We start from the raw sequence: 21470 nt of genomic DNA, 5'->3' as shown, positions 1-21470 counted from the left end.
GAATTGAAAGTCCTTGAAGTATACCTCAGGACACCTGGTATTCAAAAAAAGTCATTGAAATATTGAATGGATTCTAAATCATTTATAGAAATAACTCGCAGCCAATCAAATCAAAGAGTTAAAACGCTCAAAGTATATTCAATAATGTCCAGTCAAGAATTGAGGGGTTTCCATAGATCCCCAAAAAGGAAATATTCAAATTACTTTTACTTGATATTTATAAGTCTGAAGCAAAAAATTAAAATCCCACCTTACAATTTTTTTCCTTGAAAAATAACCACAAATATTTACATCCATAAACATAAACTGAACTTCTCCAAGTATTTGATATATATCTAATGTCAATCATGTTAAAGTGTCACATTCTACACAATATGCAAATCTTGCAAAGAAAGCCTACGGGATAAATAGTTCATTTTAAAAGTATACTAGCTAAAAAGATCAAGGAAAACTTACAAACGTGCTAAATAATGTTGTTTATCAAACGCACCCTCCATCACACATCTGATCTGATTATTAAACAATGACCTGAAAATAAAAGAAAGTTTATTTTATACATGAATATAGTAAATAATGAAAATAAAACTATTTTATAAATAAGATAGCTATATGGTAATACCTTTACAAGCAATTAATCTGAAGTTAAAAATATGTACTGCATTCTTGGATATTACAAGTGTATTTTTATCTGATAAAAATTTCCTCTTGACCATAATAATATGTAATCAAACTGAAGAAACAATAATATAAGTTCTTGATATAATAATTATGTTTAAATAAATAAGCAATGATTTTGCCTTCAGAAAACCTTCAAATATATTTCTTGGCCTCATCAGAAACATAAACACTAACCAGACAGTAGAACTATGCTATAGCCTCCAGAAAGCATTAAAGATTATTAATTTGAATAAAAGATAGATTTATCTTGATACATCAGTAACAACAGCCAGAACATTTATACTGCTTTATATGCAGATGATTATCTAATTCTGTAACTGCTGAAGATAAATCGAACACAAATATTTCATCAACACTTTCATACAGAAATATAACATCTTCACTTTAATACAGAAAAATAACATCATCACTTTCATACAGCTTTAAACTTATTACCTAAATGTATATATCACCCAAAACTTGTTAATATGCTACATTATTACTTCATGTTATTTCATTAGCTTCCAAATCATATTTCTAGTCTTACATAATATATGACATGTATCAATTAACCTTGAAATATACTTCAACACTTTATCCTGATCAATAGTTATGATATAACAAAATATTATGAAAAAACAAGCATCTAAATCCCAAACTTCACATATGAATATTAACAAAGCTAAAAAGGCTTTCTTGGAAATAAGCTGACAAGGGAAGGTTATGCGTTTGTATGTGTGCCGTTGCCACTGACGATGTGACGTCACGTTTCTATGTATATGGTACTTATGATTCTATGTATTTGAATGAATATTAAACATACACTTGCTTGTATTATATTGAGAGTCCTAATCGAACACAACGTGAAGTACTAACACACTCAAAACCAAGGCTTCCAAAACGGTCATATATGCCGGTCATTTGTATAATGTCCGGTAAAAGACCGGCTGGGCAAAGCATGAAACGGTCATCTACATTTTAGTTTAAAAGGCTTTTTCGGTCATTTTAACATATAAATTCACGATCTTTTTGACCCAACATTTTGCCTTTAACAGCCATACATTTCCGGTCATAAAAGTGACATGATGATTAATTACTATCAAAACAACCCCTACTTCAATACTTTCTTATTTTAATCAAGGCTAATTAGTTGTTGGACAGCTGAAAACTACCTGTTCAGGTGACAGGTAAACTATTTTTAGTACCGGACATCGTATAAATTAATCGGTCCATTCCCAATTATTTTCGTACATTTCAGCAGCTTGTATCTAATTGATTTAAAATATATAATAAATACATTTATAAACATGATTTGATAAATCATTTAAAAAGGTTTTAAATGAAAAATCGTCGGCACTACGTTGTATGAACAAGAACACGTGTGCGCATGTGCACAGGTAGGAAATTCAATTTTGCATCCTACATTTATGCTAAAAGTATCATTGATACCTGCTAGGATACCTGTATCTAACGTTCATTTCAAGTATTTTGTTGAAGAAATAACTTGGAAAGAGCTTCTTCGCTCAGTAGTTCTATGTTAACGTACACGGATTTTACGTATCTGTTTATGGTCCATGTTTTACCATTGTCAAGTCAACATCCGGTTTTGAAAAATGTGACTTTAAAAACGAAAATAAAGTTCTAATGCAGATTTGAGCACGTTGATGTGCACACTGTGAATGATGCAATGCCAATTTTAACAGTTTATGTCAGAACATCAAATTCATATCAAAGTAAAGTTTAATTTCGATTTTAATTTAATGTCAATCATTGGGATGGCCATCTGATTACCATAATTGCCTTTTGTGACTTTGTCCTAGGAATTAAAATTCGGATCAGATATAAAATGTCCAGCTGGCTCAGAAAAATTTTTGAAGCCCTGGCTGCTCAAAACCCAACATTGGTGCCGTGACCAGGATTTGTATCCAAGTTTATAAAACAGAAAAGGCACCATCAAAACCAATAATGTTTATAAGCATCAAAATAGTCTTACACTTCAGGGCCTTTTAAAGCTTTCTATGCGGTATGGGCTTTGCTCATTGCTGAAGGCCATATGGTGACCTATAGTTGTTAATTTCTGTGTCATTTTGTCTCTTGTGGAGAGATGTCTCATTGGCAATCATACTCACCTTCTTTTTTATATACACTACACACAGGGTCAAGTAAATATATATTAATGGAATTATTAAGCTTAACAACTTTAAAGCCCATCAAAAAGGTTTAAAAGAAAGGCCAAACTTTTCAACTCTTAATGTGAAATCTTTCTGTTATTGAGGGAAATGGCAAAAGTCTGGATTATCAAAATTGTTGCTCTTAGCCAAATTTCACGGAGTAGGCATAATATGCCTATTGAAGCAGACTTTATAAAACCTTCCATACTCATACTCAAAATCAATCCTGCAGGTTTTCCTCATATTTACAATAAACAAGCTACCATTTAAATAATTAAAAAAGTAATGTACTTCTATTTATTGCTAAGTGTAAAGAGAAATTTGTGGACATAAGTGAGATATATTGAAGCTTACTTAACTGTGAACACTTATACGCATTTCATACTTTGATGTATTTTGTATAAAAGCTATAAATTTTAAAAGATTTAACAAAATCATTTACAATTTATAGGAAAGAATTTATCAGCTATTATCAAATTTAATATCAGCCGGAAATAGCTTTATGTCATCATTTTAACATGTTTAAAGTAACAGTTAATCCATTTACTTTGCTATACATAATTCCTGTAAAAGATTCTGGGAATAGGTAACATTCCACATGAAGGAAATAATTAGAAGCATTACCATTATGTAAAAATAAAAGAACATTATATATTCTTCCTTTGATTTTAGTTAGATACACTTAAATATAGTTGAAATGATACTTATCTTGATCTCTAGTTTATAGTTTGATCATACTTTATACTATGATGTCATCAAATGTAATGGAATATGCTGCATTTATCATGCTTTAAAATAAACCATTAGTTAAAATATCTGAAAATCTCCCCTCCTTAAATATTGAAATCTATCCTTTTTAGATTATCACAATATCTTTGTATACATTACATACACCCTATCATCCGATCACCCTTCTGGGTGTATCTAACACATAAATGATGTACTGCTATTTGTTTCCCAAAATGGTTGATAAAGACATTTTATCGGAAATAGGACCATTGATTAAGAGGGATTCCACTATTGTCAATTATTTCATTTTTTTTTTTATCATAAACTTATATTGATAATGGAAATGGGGAATATGTCAAAGAAAAAACAACCTGACCAAAGAGCAGATAACAGCTAAAGGCCACCAAAGGGTCTTCAATGCAGCAAGAAAAGGCATGCTTCAGCTTACATATATAAAAAGCTGCCCTCATATCTTCTAAACCTGAACCTCTGATTTAAGTGTAACATTGTATACTTACAGGTGACGGAGATTTGGCATCTCTGAAAATGTTGTATTACTTATACATGTTATCTGGTTCTTGTCCAAAGAACTGTAAAAGAAAATATCTAAACTAAACACTGCATTAATGAAACAAAATTTATTTTCAATTTTATAAGTAACTACAAAACTCAAAGTTATCACAATTTACTACATTCTGTGGCATATTGGAAAGAACAATATTCAATTAAGATCAATTAAGATCTTCAGATGTCAAGGACAAATTATTACTGTTTCTGATAAAGATATTCCTTTAACCTATAGAGAAACTAATGTTATACATAGGCCTTTAAAGTTTAGACTTCTTAATTGAATTATTTTACATTTTTCTTAGTACCCATTTAGGCCCTTTATAGCCACCTATGTGGTATGGGGTTTTCTCCTTTTTGAAGGCTGTAAAGTGGTCTTTAATTGCTTACATCCACTTTTTATAAAATCTAGTCTCTGGTTGGTAGTTGTCTCATTGGCAACCATACCACATTTCCTTAATTCTATAAAGGTCATAAATAGCAATGCTGTTATCTTTTGGTGCTTTGTGTCATTTGTATTGATGTCTTATCAACATTTACCCAGTTTTTCTTTATAAATAACAAACATTATATTTTAGCAAAATCAGTTTGTCTCCTTTTGCTGCAAAATCAGCAATATGTTTTGATCTGTATCCAAACTACCAATAAACAGCAACCTGATTTATGATAAATTTGATAAGAAGTTATAATAATAATAATAAAGAAGTCCTTGATTCTGGCAATAGATTTGGTATAAAATCACTAGATTACTGAAGATCCTGGCATTGTCTAACAATAATTTTGGCAATGATTATAATAACAATGAGGAAATAGCTGTCAATAGTTTCCATATTAATCTGATCTATATGTCTAGGTTAATATGTAGGAGTACCATTGATAGAGGGGGAAAAAGTCATTTTGATTCACAAGAGATAAGACACATGCAATCTATTTTTGGATTCTCAGTAATAAATTTTCAGTTTTATTTGATTTTATCAAATGATGATGTTTCTGTCAAGCATCAATAACATTGCTACACTACTGTTGTTTTCTAAATCTTTTCTAACCCGTTGACATTCTATAGTAAGTTTTCAATTTATACAGGATGTATTAGAATTGAAATGTGATTTTATTGATACATTTTTTAATGTCAAGTTAATGGATGGTCCTGAATGAGGTTGGTAACTGGAATTTACTTTATATTTAAATTTTGTTATATATATGCATAAGCAAAATTTATAAAAAAAAAAACCAATACAATTAGAGGGTGCTGTCTGATATAACATGCACATTTGTTTCTGGTCCTCAAAATGAATGGCAAGACAACCACATGAATTGGTCTGTTTAATGTCACCTGTTATATTATATAAGAAAACCACAACTTACATGGTATGCACTGATCTTAGTCCATACAGCATCTTCATCGAAACTTTACTTAGTTTGTTGTCTGCTAGATTTCTACAAAAATAGAAGATAAATACTGTAAATTCAAAACAGGCATGAAAAAGTAGACGTTGGGTACACATTAAAGGGACAGAAAACCAAAAATCAAAGCCTGAAAGGCTGTAAAAGCAATTGCTGACATGTTTATGTTTTGGGGACTTTTTTTTCATCCACATATATTTAAGAATTAAACATGACAGGAGTGTTGTCTAGTGAGAATTAAGAAGGTTTTAACTTTATATCAATTAAAGACTTTAGCAGAAAGTCATTTTTAATATGTTTTATATTTCACAAGGAGACAACACGTTTACCAGGCTAAAGTTGGGGTCAAATATACATGTGCTGAAACATATAACTCCAAGAGAAATTATTATGGATTATCCCCTAGTAGTGTTTGTAACTGGGCAATAATTTCCTTAATTGATTTAATTTTCATAATTAATTTAAATTTTACCATTCAGTTAAAACATTTCAACTTTCCAGACGCAAATGTTGAAAAACGGGAAAGAAACAAAATATTTTACAAGACATAAACATGTAAAAAATAAATATATATTTCAGCTGACTAAAAATATTTTCATAATGTTACTTTGTCATCATTTCTTAAAAACTAAGTCCCAAACATTATTGCGCAGTTGATATGTGTCATCCTCATGCGGTACGAGATAACTATAATTCTCATGCAATCCCGAAAAGAGGGGCCATCACAGACAAACATGACATTAAATCGTCATTATACGAACAAGAACAAACAGCTCTAAGTTGCTTTGATATTTATCCAATTTTCAGGAAACATTGTGAAAATGATCTTCAATATTTCGAAAACATGTGAAATAAAATTGCAAACACGGTGGACCGTCGAGGGTCAACAAACGTAGTAGACTCGTCCATTGGAAAGACGAGGATAATGGTTTCATCATTTGTCATGCATACCCAGTTTTGAATATGATATCCAAAAAGGATGTACTTTTTTTAGTCTATGAAACTAGAAAATTCCAAATTGTAAATATCTCTTCATCTGGACTTGGCATCTATCACGTTTGGACGGGTCCATTTCATTAGTAAGGTGATCGATAAATCTTACGGAGTTATGACAAAAAAGGAAAACAAACTTATTGTTATGTGTTTTAACAAGGGTTTCGTTCCTTATATTATTTGCGCAAACAAATCAACAAAATAGGTCAGTTAACTTTGTCTATTTTTAGATTACAGGTAATCATTTGACACTACGTATAACCTGATAACCTGTGTAGTGATTTTGATTTTACGATAAATTTATGAATGAACGACAATTTTATGAATGAACAAGAGCACCTGACCTCTTTCTTAAAAAAACACCAATTAAACATATAAAACTGTATATTATAAAAGATAATTCAGTCAAATTTTCAATACTAAATCAACAACTGAAATGATTCCATATTTTGTTGAAACATCGTACGAACGGAAAACGGAATCGCAGGTATAAAATTGCATTTTTTTCACTCGGACGTCTATGTTTTTTGATAGTCAAACGGTTGTCCCCCTAAATACAAAAATACATCTACAAGAACGTATGCTGAAACTTCTTAAATCCACTAACGTTTTTCAAAAGTTTCAAGCTATGTGTTGCATTAGAAAACATACGTAGGTGTTTAAGAATGACAGACCAGGAGCCTGGTTAACAAAATACTATGGCTTGATCTGGGTGGAGTCTCTGATCTGGGTCACAAAGATGGCCATACGCGACGGCATGAAAGCAATTGCTTTAAAAACCAAAATAAACAAAATTTTCAATGCCTAAAAAAGTATAACACAATAAACTTTGCAGAGATTAAAAATGAAAGCTAATTTTGTTTAAAGTAATATCCTATTGCAAAATGTACAACAATCTATTGTTTGCCCATATAAAATGAAGATTTTCAAAAACCCCCACATACTTTATGTTCAAAATTCATGCACTGGTTGAATTAATTGCATTTTGAATATGGATTTATCACATTTTTATTGTGGGTCTTTTATAGATTGCAATAAGGTATGAGTTATTTTCTTTGTTGAAGGTCATACGATGGTCAATGATAAACCTTAAGTTGCTTACTTCCACATCATTTTAACTCTGGTGCATAGTTGTCTCAATTGCAATCATACCACATCCTTTTTTTTTTAATTTGAAATGCAAGACATTAAGACTATTATTAATCATATACTTGCTACAAATTATCTAGATAAAGCAACAGATTTTACATTAAACAGCATCCTAAAACCTGTACAGAACATCCCGACATAAAATTAACAGCCTCACAAAACTTACTGAACTCAAAGCAAGATAGTTTGTCTAAAAATATTCTACCTCATCTTATAATATACATGCTGGACACACAATGAGCTACTTATAACTGATCAATGATATTTTTAATGTCATATATAAGCTAAAATTATTGCTTCAAAGATGATTACATCTATGATTCAGGTCCACCCCTGTCTTGCAATTCTATATATTATTTTTATACTTACATTTCTAATAGTTTATTGGCCCCATCAAAAGCCATATCATGTATAGAATCTATCAGATTATTACTGAAATCTCTGAAGGTAAAAAAGTTAACTAATCAGAAATCAAATGTACAGAAATAAAACCACAGATTTATATACAAATTACCCAGTTATATATCATCAATCAGGTCTGATTAGATATAACTACATGTTTAAAAATACTAAAAACTTTATTTTCATGTGTTTAAATAAATGGTAAAAAAAGATGTTTTTTTCCCCCTCATTTAATGTTTACGGTGTCATCATAGACATTTACTTTTTTGACAGTGACAAGATATGATGCACGTTGTATAGTAGTATCGCACACTTAGTAATGTTAAAGATCACCAATATCTTATCATAAATCTCACTCTTTTGACTCCAGAAGCCAAAACAAGTGCACACATTCTTAAATCCAGTACAATTGTTGATGTTGATTTGTATTTCATTCAAAAGTCACAGAAGTTTTTGTCAATAACTAAGTAGAACTCTGAATTTATTATTAATATCTGTAAAATCTTAGATATGGCATCGATAAGAACACATATAATCATTTCTATTTTATTGCAAAACAGACAAAAAATTTTTCACCAAGCAAAACAGATTTCTTATAGCTCAATAAAGATTGATTTAGGAAAAAACATTTATCAATTCAGATCAGCTTTTTTCTATTCTATTGTCAAATTTACTCTTCTTGGCAATAAATCTTAGGTTAATATTCCTTACTATACTTACATGGATCGTAAGCCATCTAGCAGGGTCAACATTTCAGACAGTGAATCTATTCTTGTTAGCTTGTTCTTGTTCAACTTCCTGTTAACAAAGAAAGACCAAGAACATTACTTAATTTACATGTTAATAATGAAATGAGGTTCCCTGTAACTAGAAATTAGAAAGTTGTGGAGCTTTTATTTGACACAAATTTACAGCTATATTTGTAATCTGTTTTTTTTTTTTGCTATATGGCAGATATTCTTTAATTCACATCCTGACTTGTAAACATCCAATGTTCAAGTACAAAGATATTTGTCAATTCATTTTAAAAAACCCAACTTTTATTAAAGTATCTTTCATGCACACTGAAGCATTATAGAATACTAGAGGTAAAACTTATTTGCTCATATACCAATATTTTAAACGAATATATGCTGCTTTCTGGTGGTTTTTTTTTTCCTGTACAATTTTTGTTTGAATGCCACTATCTCTTCCATTTATAATTAGTTTGCACATTTGATGCAAAGCCAACTTACAATGATGTAGTGTAAGTGGGGATGCCTTTGGGGATAGCTGTAAGTCCTCGTCCAGAACAGTCCACTACAGTACCAAGACACACACATGAGTCAGGACAGGCCATGTCTACCATACAGTTACCGGCATTCTCTGTTCTGTGATTTTCTGCACCTGCAATCATTGACACAAATTTGAATATATAACTGTAGACTCACAAGATACTATTATAAAGTTACACCAGTTATTATAATTGTAAATTAGAGTTTTATCCAGCAAGTAGATAAGTTGTAAAAGATTCAAACATCAATAAAAAAAAGATTTCACTGTATGAACATGTATCATGCACAATCAAGCATTTGTTACAAACAAAGTTAGTTTGGTCCAAAGTCTGCTTATCCTGTACAGAATTCTACTTTTTACTATTAATATTTCTGACTGAAGGTCATCATTGCCAAGCAGGAATAATTCACATTTGTAGTTATTAAATCCTTAAAGTTAATAATTCATTTTCTATTTTAAATCCATTCATCTAAATCAATTCTAAGAATAAAACATCTAAAACTAACTAAAAGTACAGTAACAAATATCAAATAAATGAATGAGAGATGCCAATGTTATTCAGTACCAATGAAAGGATTCACATAAAACTTTTCACAAATCATGCAATTGCAATGCAAAATTCTCACATATGGGGCCCAATTTAAAAAATGGTAAAAAAACAAAAATATAAAAACTTTATGTGTTCATTTTGGGAATGGTTATGGCAAAAGACATTTACATTTAAACAGGGACAACTTAAAACAAACCTTTACATTTAAACTTGCTGACTTTAGCTGAAGCTATTTTCTTTCTCTCCATTCTACGAGGACTTTCACATCGAGCACCACTGGTTTCTATAGGGTTCTTAATCAGGTACTCTACCAGCCAACCTAGGTTACAGTCACAGATAAAAGGGTTTCTTCCAAGGTGCCTAGAAGCATACAAAATATTCTAAAGGATTCAAATCCACACATGACATGGTGCCTCAATATCAAAATCTATGATCTTTATAATTCTGAATGACTCACTTTTGAATATGGCTATCAGATTTTTTAAATCCCTCTTGATAAGTGACCAGTTGAATAAAAATTGAACACATGAAAGAACTACAGTATAAAAATATCATTATCTTCCTCTAGTTGTAAGGACAAGTTTTACAGTTTTAACAGTTTTTCTGATTATGAATGTTTTTACAACTCATGCTACTATGTACTAGTATTTTTTAATCAGACAATTTTACTGTAGTTGTGATGTAGTTTTTTAAATTCTTCTGATTCTTTAATATTTGGCTATCTTAACTCTTGGCATATGATTGTGGTTTTTTTTAAATTTATATAATTGCTGTCAATATTCAATGTACTTACAATGTCTGAATATTCTGTAGAGGTACAAAGGTTCCATTGCCAAGTGATTGAATCTGATTATCATATAATGATCTGAAGAAAAAAAATATTTAAGTAAAATTAAATATTCCTTTATTCCTTTCAAAGATGACAACAAACCAGCTTTCCATTGGAAATTAACTTTTTATATATTTTTTGTGTGTTACGTATGCAAAATTTCATTTTCTGAATATATTTCATCCCATCTTTTTTTAAGACCTCTAGTTTTGCCTTCTTGATATATAGGAACATCAAATGACATCTTGACAAAACGTGAGTTGTTAGCTTTCTTGATCTTTAATAAGTTGAAATGAACCAAAAACAGTTTCCAATATAGCCTAAAGATCAGACAAAATCAATTGTCTTACAACAGAAAGTATATACATTGTTATTAATATACGTCTGATACCCAGATATGAAAGATAAAACTCACAGAAGATTAAGATTATACAGGTCTTTGAAAGCATCCTTCCTGATACACTTGATCTTGTTGGCATTTAATAATCTACAAATAGAAACATGAAATTATTACAAAAACTAAATACAATGGATGTCTGCAATACATGTTAACAAGTATGACTTTTCTAAAGCAATGCTTCTGATTACTATGTGATCAATTGTTTGATAATAAATAAAATCAGTCACTGGAATACCTAGATTAGAATATTTTTATTACACTGTACTTGCAGCTGACTTACAACTTTTCACTTAACAGTTGATCACTTTAAAGAGTTGTATTTAAACTTAGAAACAATTAGTGTAAAGCCTTTTGTATAAGCATAATACACTTGCAGTAGTTAAGGATTTTAACAGGAAGACATCTTGTATTGCAAGTGAGCAACATGACAGATGCCACATGTGGAGCAGAATCTGCTCACCCTTCCAGAGTACCTAAGATCACCCCCAGGTTTTGTTGTGGTTCGTGTTGCGAAGTGTTTAATTTTCTATGTTGAGTCTTGTATACTATTATTTGTGTGTTTTTTTCTTCTTTTTTTAGCTATGGAGTTGTCAGTTTATTTTAATCTATGAGTGTGACTGTCCCTCTGGTATCTTTTGCCCCTCTTTTTTAACTGTTAATAATACTTAATGATATAAGTGATATATATTTTTTCCAACTATTGAATGATAGTTACATTAAATACATATTATAAACATAAGATATTGTATACAACTTACAGTAACTGTAGTGATGAAAGACCATTAAATACACCATGTGGTAGGTCTACTATCTTGTTACCATAAAGTACTCTGAAATGAAATACAATATATTGATGGCTCTCACATAACACATCTTTTCTTTTTAAATTATAAATAAAGGAGATTTTACTATATAGAACATTCTCATCATGGCAAACTGTAGTTATAACTAGTGTAACTGCACTTTTAGAAGAAGTCTACTCAAATTATTAGAAATTTTGCGTATATAGAAGAGCATTCTTGATCTCTTTTTAACATTACTTTTTGCAAACAGAATTATGACTTAAATTTACATTAAATTAAGCTTTATAAATATATTGTAGTAGTTAATTTTATAAACTTACAAAGAATTGAGAAATAACTGTCCAGCAAAAGCATCAGAATCAATCTTGGATATTTGGTTGTTGCTGAGATCACTGAAAAATGAAGATAATATATATTTTTAATATCAGTTCTACAAACTTAAAATAATTTCTTTCTAACTGTTAGATATGTTAAACATTTTTTATTATTTGGAAAGTTGGAGGTTGATGGAAAATCTTGGTGTTTCTGTAAAATGTTTCACTGCTTTAGAACTAAACAAACAGTGTGAACACATGCCCATTGTTGAATACTGTATGTTGCCCTCGAGATGCCTGTTAGTTATATTTGTTTTTGTGTTGCTGTCTCACTGACATACACCCAAATTGGTGCCAACCTTATAAAGCTAACCTTATAAAGCAAGCTCTACATTGCCCTCAATCTTTAGACAAGTGACAAATCTATAAGGCAATCTAAATATTGCCCTAAATCATTAGACAAATGTCAACTTTATAAGGCAAGCTAAATATTGCCCTAAATCTTTAGACAAGTGACATCCTTTTAAAGCAAGCTCAATATTGGCCTACATTTTAGGCAAGTGCAAATCCTTTAAGGCAAGCTCTATATTGCCCTAAATCTGAGATAAGTACCAATGCTCTAAAATAAGCTCTATATGGCCCAAAGTTAAGACAAGTGCAAATGTATGCAACAGAAAGAACCTAATATCTGACACCAATTCTGAACAGACAGAAAATACAAGGAGACAGGGTCAACCACTGATAAGATTTCTTACTTGATACTGGCATTTTCTCTATGTTAAATTGAGGTCTAATTTAAACTTTTGTGCCAACAATAATACCACTAAACCAAGTATAATGACAATTCTTCTCAAAAAAGAAAACTAATTTAGATAATATTCCTTTATGTTAATTTACATCTTACTGACATGTAAAAGATCACTTAGAAATGATCTCTCTAGTGTTGCAGAAATTGAGAATTATATGAAATGATCAGTTGTCATACAAATATTACATAAGAGATGTACAGGAAAAGGATATCGTTTGTCAATAATAAGACAAGATTGTAATCTTAATTACTTCAAATCAGCTCAAATCTGCATTTAAATGAAAAATTCTCCAGGTTTCTAATTCAGTAGTAAAATGGTCAAATTTTACCATAACTTAATTCCTTTTTAATTCCCACACAAGAACAATTATTGGGTCAATAATGGGAGGACCAGACAGAGTTCAGTAACTGTAACAGGCTAAAAACAAGAATGTGTTCATTGTACATGGAATGCCCTACTCGCACTATCATTTTCTTTGTTCATTGGACAGAGACATTTGGGTCAAAACTCCAATTTGTCATTAAAATTAGAAAGATCATATCATAAGGAACATGTGTACTAAGTTTCAAGTTGGTTGATCTTCAAAAACTACCTTGACCAAAAACTTTAACCTGAAGCAGGACAGACAGACCAACAGAAAAACCAATGGACACACAGACTGAAAATCATAAAATGACCCAAATTGAGATCAATACATAGTTTTGTAACTATAAAACATCATAGTAATATACACACAAATTATTTTTTTAAAGTGAATGTTTGTTTCAGAAATATATAATGGACATGTGTTCATGTAATTTCTAAACGTGCAAAAAGATTCAACAAATTGCAAAACAGATGCCAAGTCATGAAGAACCACAAATTCTATCCTTTTTTTTCTCTGATGATTTTAACAACACCTTGTTAAAACAATAAACTAATTCATATGTCATAATAGTTTGGTAAACATCATTTTTTTATCATTCATACAACTCTTCAAAGAAGTTAATATGATTTACAGATTATTAGGAGAAATTGGTATAATATACAGCCTTCCATACATCAGTTTTACTAATAATAAATTGATGAATATATTTATGACAGATCAGATGTTTTAATACAGGTGTAAACATCAACTACAGCATAGCCAGGTGCTGTGATCTAAACCATGCATGAGATATGCTTTAGTGCAAGATATACAAGATTGGTCATGAAATGACCCCTTTCACCCTATTTCAAAAAAAACTTTGTAATTTTTAAGGACTAAACATTTTAAACAATTTCATTTCTCTGGTTGGATGTTTGGTTCCTCATAAAAATAAGTAATGAATCAACAACTGAACTTGACTTTTTCAGTATAATAAGGCATAGATTTCAAAATTTTAAAACCTAAAAATATCCATATAAATGAGATATACAATGCTTATCATACAACATACCAAATATCATTGAAAAAGAGGGACGAAAGATACCAGAGGGACAGTCAAACTCTATTGACTTACTAATCGTCAAATTGACCCAATCACAAAATTTAACATGTAAACTACACATTAGGTTCAAAGTAAATAGACATGATAGAGGAGCAGGGCCTAATAACATGCACCAATGCTAATACTGATGCATATTGAATATATTTTTCATGTACTTTTCAAGCCCAGTTTGAGGACAGTCTCTTGCATGAATCAGAAGTCCAATATATCACCTGTGTACTATCATATCCACAGGTGCACCCTGAATAAACACCCATCTGACAAAACATGATTTGTACTGTCTCATACACAGGTGCACCCTAAATAAACACCCATCTGACAAAATATGATTCTTATAGACCTGGTAAATCATTTCCATGATGGAACCATTGCTGGGGAAGCAGTTACGAGATTGGAACATAGCATGAAAAGTAGTTAAAACTCTTCAGGAAACCTCATTATATATCTCCAGGAAATCCCATTATCTATCTCTGGGGTGTCAACATGGTAGACATTAATCATCATATCAATCATACTTAGAAAATAGGATGTTCTAAAGACTTTTGAAATTTAGAACTTGCAGTGATTTCATGAACCAGGACATGTGGTAATATTTTCTAAAAGACTTTTGAAATGAATACTGTAGGTTAAGGAGTGACTGACCAGGATAGGGGAGTATTTTCCAATGCAAAAATATTCTCTCACCTTTAAACAGAGATTTTACAAATTAATAGATAACAAATTCTGGATGGTTCATAGAGGGGGGATAGAGGGGTCCTGATCTCGAAATCCCAAGCTAAAAAACACAAATCCTGAGGTCCCGAATTTAAATAAAGTAAATCCTGACGTCCCGAAATCCGAAAAAAAAGAATTCCTGGATCCCAAAAGGGTCAATCCTGAAATCCCAAGCTTAAAAACTCCCAATCCTGGAGTCCCGATAAAGGTTCTATCCCCCCTCTTCATAGCTTACAAGAAGTTTTTTAAAAAAGGCTAGATATTTTAAATTATTCTTTACCTTTAAGGTTACTGTCTAGTGAATTTTGGGAATTTCAAAAAGATTTTTACTCTCAGAAAAACAGGAAGCATTTTTCAGTATCAACATAAACAAATTATCTTTCTGACATTGTTTGATGATTGACCACAAACATATTAAAATAAGAAGATGTGGTATGATTGCCAATGAAACAAATGCATTTCAATCTTGGAGACTATATATATAATACATACATTGAATTCTTATATGTAATTCCTTACATTATTTAATGAATAAATTAAGGTTTCAAAGTGTAACCTTTCAAGAGTAAATTAACATAGAGTAAAACCATACATGAATTTTATTTCTTATAATTCCATAAATATGTCTTAGATCAAATTTAAGACTAGTTATTGTATCACATTAACGGAAATATTGTGTATTCAATTATTTCTAATTGTTTACATTTTCTGAAGAATTAATGCAAATGCTGAATTTAATGCAAATAAACATTTCTGACGGTATAAATCATGTAATTTCATTTGTAAGTTACATATTACATGCTGTTAACACCATTCTAATATTTCTAATGGCTTATAAAACTTATATTATATAATGATCAGAGCTACTCAAAATCTTTATCATATTACTTTAAAATATGAAATTACAATAAATTTTGAATGCATCAAACTATCACATTAGAGATGCATATCTAATGATAAACCACAAGATGCACAAAAATGTAACAAATTTCAGTTGAAATCTTTTTATTTTCAGAGTTTTAAAGATGAAATTTTCTTCAGAAGAAGAGAAATAGAATTGCAACAAAGAAAAGGGATACAACGAATCTCTTCAATTAAGGTCTGATATGATGGGGTTGTGTAATAGGAAGATGTATGACATAAAATCATCAATTTATATACATTGGATTTCATTTGGCTGGTTTTGTTATTTCAATAAGATCATAAAAAATCAACATATATAAATTAAAATTTGATGAGATCAGAGACAGAATAAAACCTGGCAAACAGGTTAGCCCTAGAATTTACAAGCGTTATATAACTTTTAGTTTGTAAATCAGGAGATACTTACATTCGTCTGAGTCTCTTCATGTCACTGAAAGCTCCTGATGGGATATGGACTATATGGTTCTGTTCCATACGTCTGAAACAAATAGACAATCATATACTGTTAAAGTATTTACATTTGAGATACTAATTGGCAGCATAGATTCAGGTGCATTTATTTTTCAAGTTTTATCATGTGAATCATCATTGATTTTTTTTTTTAACCAAGGACACATTACTTATTCTTAAAAGGTCCTGCATATACAAGGACAACCTGAAAACCAATACTCTCACAGTTTCCTAAACTCTGTGAGAACAAAACCTACACCTGAATTATTCTTTTCCTACTTTTATGAATGGTGTGGTACTTTTCTAACACTTCTAGTTATAATACATATATTAGCATATCACTAAATGCATTTTATACAAATTAATCACATGACAATTTCCTGAACCCTATAATTGCTACCAAGATAAATACATGTTTTTTTAGATGTCAAAGTTATATTCATATTCATTTTACTATAATTACATATGTTAAACCACATGTTCCAAATGCATGTTGTCTTTCACAATAAATATTTACACAGTAGCATGTCAGTTTATCTTCTCTGAGGTAGGTAATACATGATAGTGATGCACTTTTTACCTGGGATTACACCAAGAAAAACAGCAGCTTTTTGTCGTGGTGTTAGACCTGAATGAAGTTTCCGATGTTACGGTTTATTTTGCGTTAATTGTAGGGTTCTCTTTGTCACCTTAATAACTGTGTCTCAAATTATAGGTGTGGGAATGTGACAGTAGATTCTCTTACAATAGTTGAATGGACTAGATCAATTTTTCCCAGTGGGTCATTGGTGGGTTGAGAATAAATTAACAAGTCAGTAAGCTAGAGACACATCTGACTTTATAGTATTATTGATGTTTTACAGTTAGTTTGGAAATTATTTATAATTAGTAAAGGTTGACTGAAATGCAAGGCAGAAATATGTTTAACTAAAATAGATGAACTTAAATTATATTATTTCCCTTAAGACATGAATGCATGTAAAAAAAATAACAACATTTAAATCAATCCCATTTATTTTCTTTCAAAATCAAGCATAACGAAATTGCTGTAGGTTAGTTTTTTTTTTTCTTCATCCAGGGGCAAATAGGACAAGTGCTTTTAGTATATTAATTATATATCTGATTAATTTTAAAGTTTATTCATACCATTAATGTGTGATGTTGAAATTCAAAAAGACAAAACTCACATTTCGATGGTGTCTTCTGGTAGATTGGTAGGGATTGCTGTCAGTCCCAAATCTCTACAGTCGACCACACCCTCCATACATCTACATTTACTAGGACATCGGGCCTCTACTCCACATTTTGGTGCTTTGTAACTGTCCATGCCTATAAAGCAATCATAGAACAGTTGTTTTATCAACTTTATCAATATCAAGATGTTGTCTTAATTTTCAAAACTCTTTCTTTTCATTATTGCTATTGGGTAGCTGTCTCATTGACACACGTTCCACTTCTTCCTCTAATCACTTTAATGCCTCTTTAGTTGGGACTTTATACTTTTAATAATTATTTTAAGTCCACAAATTATGACAGCTGTCAATACTAAATTTCAACCATTAGTGAAAAGATTCTGCATGAAATTGCTTTTTCCATCAAATTTATATTGGTCTAGTAAGCTTACAGCTACAATCTGAATAGAGGTCAATGCACTGTATGACCTCTGTTTGGCCTCAGATTGGGTTTACCTTGACATTTGAACTGTGACTCTGGAATATCTACCATCTCTATGGACTGGAGTCGTGACGGTGAATCACATTCAGTGTAGAGACCCAGGCCTCGATGTGACCTCAGATATCTTGGCAACCAAAGTAAATGACAATCACACATGAAGTTATTGTTGATCAATCGTCTGAAAAAAATGGAAGTAATTTTTAGAATGCTTAGATATATTTCTAGCAACCATGCAGAAAGAACAGCAATTGCCTTCTAACTTACACAGATTCATCAAAATCTTGTTACATCGTATACTAACTGGAAAACACATTCCAAATACTCTGAGTTCTATGAAGCTAAGTATGTTTGTGTTTTTTGATTCATAATATTTTTTACCCTTATAAGATAGTTATAAATCATATGCAATAGTTTACACATATTTTGGCTGAAACGAAAACTGTGGATAATTCAAGTCAACCACAAAATCACATCTCTTACAGTTTCTAGGTTGTACTTGTTTTCAAATTTGTACCCATACAAGAAATTTAGAAATACTGTTGAGCTGAGAAAATTAGACAAATGTACTAAATGTATATATCAATAGTCTGTGAACCTACACCTGAGACATTAAATGTCAGAAAGTCAACATTCAAAGTAAAAACGTAATGTTTATACATTCATTAATGGCTTAAACAACTTTAGTTAGAAACATTTAATATGGAAAAAAATCTTCACAACATGTCAATCAAGAAAGTAAACCATATCTAATGTGTTATTTACCTTGCTACCCCCAGTTAACACTGACGCTTAAATTATGGTGAGGTCATCATTACCATTCTCAATATCATTTAGCTACCCCCAGTTAAGAATGAGGCTTAAATTATATTGATGACATCATTACCATTCTCAATATCATTTAGCTACCCCCAGTTAAGAATGACGCTTAAATTATATTGATGACATCATTACCATTCTCAATATCATTTAGCTACCCCCAGTTAAGAATGACGCTTAAATTATATTGATGACATCATTACCATTCTCAATATCCTTTAGCTACCCCCAGTTAAGAATGACGCTTAAATTATAGTGATGACATCATTACCATTCTCAATATCATTTAGCTACCCCCAGTTAAGAATGACACTTAAATTATAGTGATGACATCATTACCATTCTCAATATCATTTCATTGAAACAGATTTACATGCACAATACATGTACATAAAAAAAGACATTTATTAACATTAGATAAAGTGTTTCTGGAGTCCACTGAAAATTTTTGGTTTAATATATCTATAGAGATAAATGCATTTAAATTTTACAACTGTCCTGTTTTCAAATTCTAATTTCATTTGAAGTCAAAGAATTGTTAAGTAAACTATCTTTGTATATTTGGTGTATAAAATGTTTTTTTACTGATAAAATATCAGAATGAAGTGTTGCAATGATAAGATGATAAGTATACATTCAATCTGTCATACTTATAACATGATCTAAAGAAATATTTCACCACATGTATGACTGACTTTTGACCTGTGTAAATTAGTCTTGTTTATCGTCTATCATTCAAAACTTCTGTATCCTTTTATCTCCATTCCATATGTCAAAATTTAACTCTTCTCAAAACTTAGATTGTACTGCTTCATATTATCGTATGCCTTCTATGCTTGAAGGCACAGCATGGACTCAATGACTTTAAAAAATTCAGTCCAAATGTTTTTATAAATTTGCTAACCACTGTTATGGCATTTGACCACAAAGAGGAGTAGGGAGTTACCCACTTAAAATTTACATTGGCAAAAATTGCGAGATTTTCATCCAAGCTCAAGCTAAGTTTGCTATCATAGATTTCTTGATACATTCCTTCGAGAAGAACTGTCTGTAACCAAAAAAAAAATCACAACTCTAGGATTAATCCAAATAGAAGATTATCTAGAAAATTTGGCACATAGGTAGCAAATTGTAATAAATGAAATGCAGTCAAAAGCTGCAAAAAAGCAGATAAAAGTCACACAGACAAAATTAATCCCAAAGTTTTAATCAAAGGACTCTTTAACATGGTACAAGTTTGTAAATAAACTTATCAATCAGACTTATGTTTTCTTGGCTTGGAATGTAAAATGACTGATTACAGGATAAAAAACCAAGTTTTGATAGATGTAAACTTGTACCTGTATACTTATGTAAATATTGATAAGGAAATACAACACTTCTAATATAACTTGTATAAACATCATTAAAGCTACTTACTCTTTACAATGCAACCAAAATTTTTAAATATCATTTTAAAATTTCTGACACGAATATTAAAATCAGACATAAAAAGATAAATGCATTTTTATAAACAAGTCCTTAACATAGCGAAAATGACAACAAATCAATTGACCCCTGTGAAGGTCAAGTAGGAGCATGCAAAACTTTGATTTTTATGCAGCGCTTTAAGGTAAAATCTTGGTATTTTCTATCAAAAACCTGCAAATATGCAATTGCACAATGACTCAGATAAAAAATTAAAATAAAATAAATAGGTTTCAAAATGGAATCAAAAATATGTGGCTTAGAGTAATGACGTTGTATCACTTAATTTTGTCTGCAATGTTATTATAGAATGCTAATAATGAGAGTTAATTAAGGTATATCTAATATAATTATCAAACATTAACTAAAATAGATATAACCTCCGATAAAAGTTCAAAGTCTTCTAAAATAATTAGGCATATTGAATATATAATGTTAAAAATACCTTGCTTTCTATATATGAAGCTAATCAAAGTGGAATGTTAAATGTTTCAACAAAAAATGCACAATTACGAAAAAACACGCTATAATGTTGACTATATTTAGAGGGTATTCAGTGTTTTGTCGTTAGTGTACAATTGCGTTTTTTTTTTCTTCCCATGAAAAGAGACTTGTCTTCATAAAATAAGGAGATGCGACTTTAATTGCCAATGAGCATAAGAATCAAGAAGAATAGTAATGACGTAGATTGAGCAATTAAAGGTCACAAGTTAGCCTTCAACAATGAGTCAAACCAATACCTAATAGTCAGCTATGAAAGGCCAAGACAGGACAAAATGAGAAACGATTGAAACCCAAACATTAACAGACTGATTTATGACATAAGAACTGTTTGTTTGTTGTTTTTTTTATCTATATTTAATAGGTCTGTTTGTTTCTTAAAGCCTACTTACATTAACCTTTA

The 21470-nt window shown here is 30.5% G+C and overlaps 1 protein-coding gene across 8 annotated transcripts in view; it reads right to left on the bottom strand.

The window, feature by feature from the left end:
- Positions 1–21470, bottom strand: part of LOC134714636 (protein slit-like) — a 79243-nt gene that overhangs the window by 17042 nt on the left and 40731 nt on the right. For 7 of the 8 annotated variants that reach the window (XM_063576036.1, XM_063576038.1, XM_063576039.1 and 4 more), the window contains 14 exons: positions 18298–18461; positions 17797–17938; positions 16566–16637; positions 12250–12321; positions 11885–11956; positions 11142–11213; positions 10691–10762; positions 10094–10257; positions 9308–9458; positions 8793–8870; positions 8040–8111; positions 5490–5561; positions 4076–4147; positions 457–528 (listed from right to left, as the gene is read on the bottom strand). In XM_063576036.1, coding sequence (XP_063432106.1) covers positions 457–528; positions 4076–4147; positions 5490–5561; positions 8040–8111; positions 8793–8870; positions 9308–9458; positions 10094–10257; positions 10691–10762; positions 11142–11213; positions 11885–11956; positions 12250–12321; positions 16566–16637; positions 17797–17938; positions 18298–18461 — 1347 coding nt within the window. The remainder of the gene's footprint in view (positions 1–456; positions 529–4075; positions 4148–5489; positions 5562–8039; positions 8112–8792; positions 8871–9307; positions 9459–10093; positions 10258–10690; positions 10763–11141; positions 11214–11884; positions 11957–12249; positions 12322–16565; positions 16638–17796; positions 17939–18297; positions 18462–21470) is intronic. The other variant, XM_063576037.1, reaches the window with a different exon arrangement.

This window comes from Mytilus trossulus, chromosome 4 (assembly GCF_036588685.1).
Source record: "Mytilus trossulus isolate FHL-02 chromosome 4, PNRI_Mtr1.1.1.hap1, whole genome shotgun sequence".
Lineage (NCBI taxonomy): Eukaryota > Metazoa > Mollusca > Bivalvia > Mytilida > Mytilidae > Mytilus > Mytilus trossulus.
Note: the sequence above shows the minus strand (reverse complement) of the source record. Positions and strands in the feature narration are given on the sequence as shown.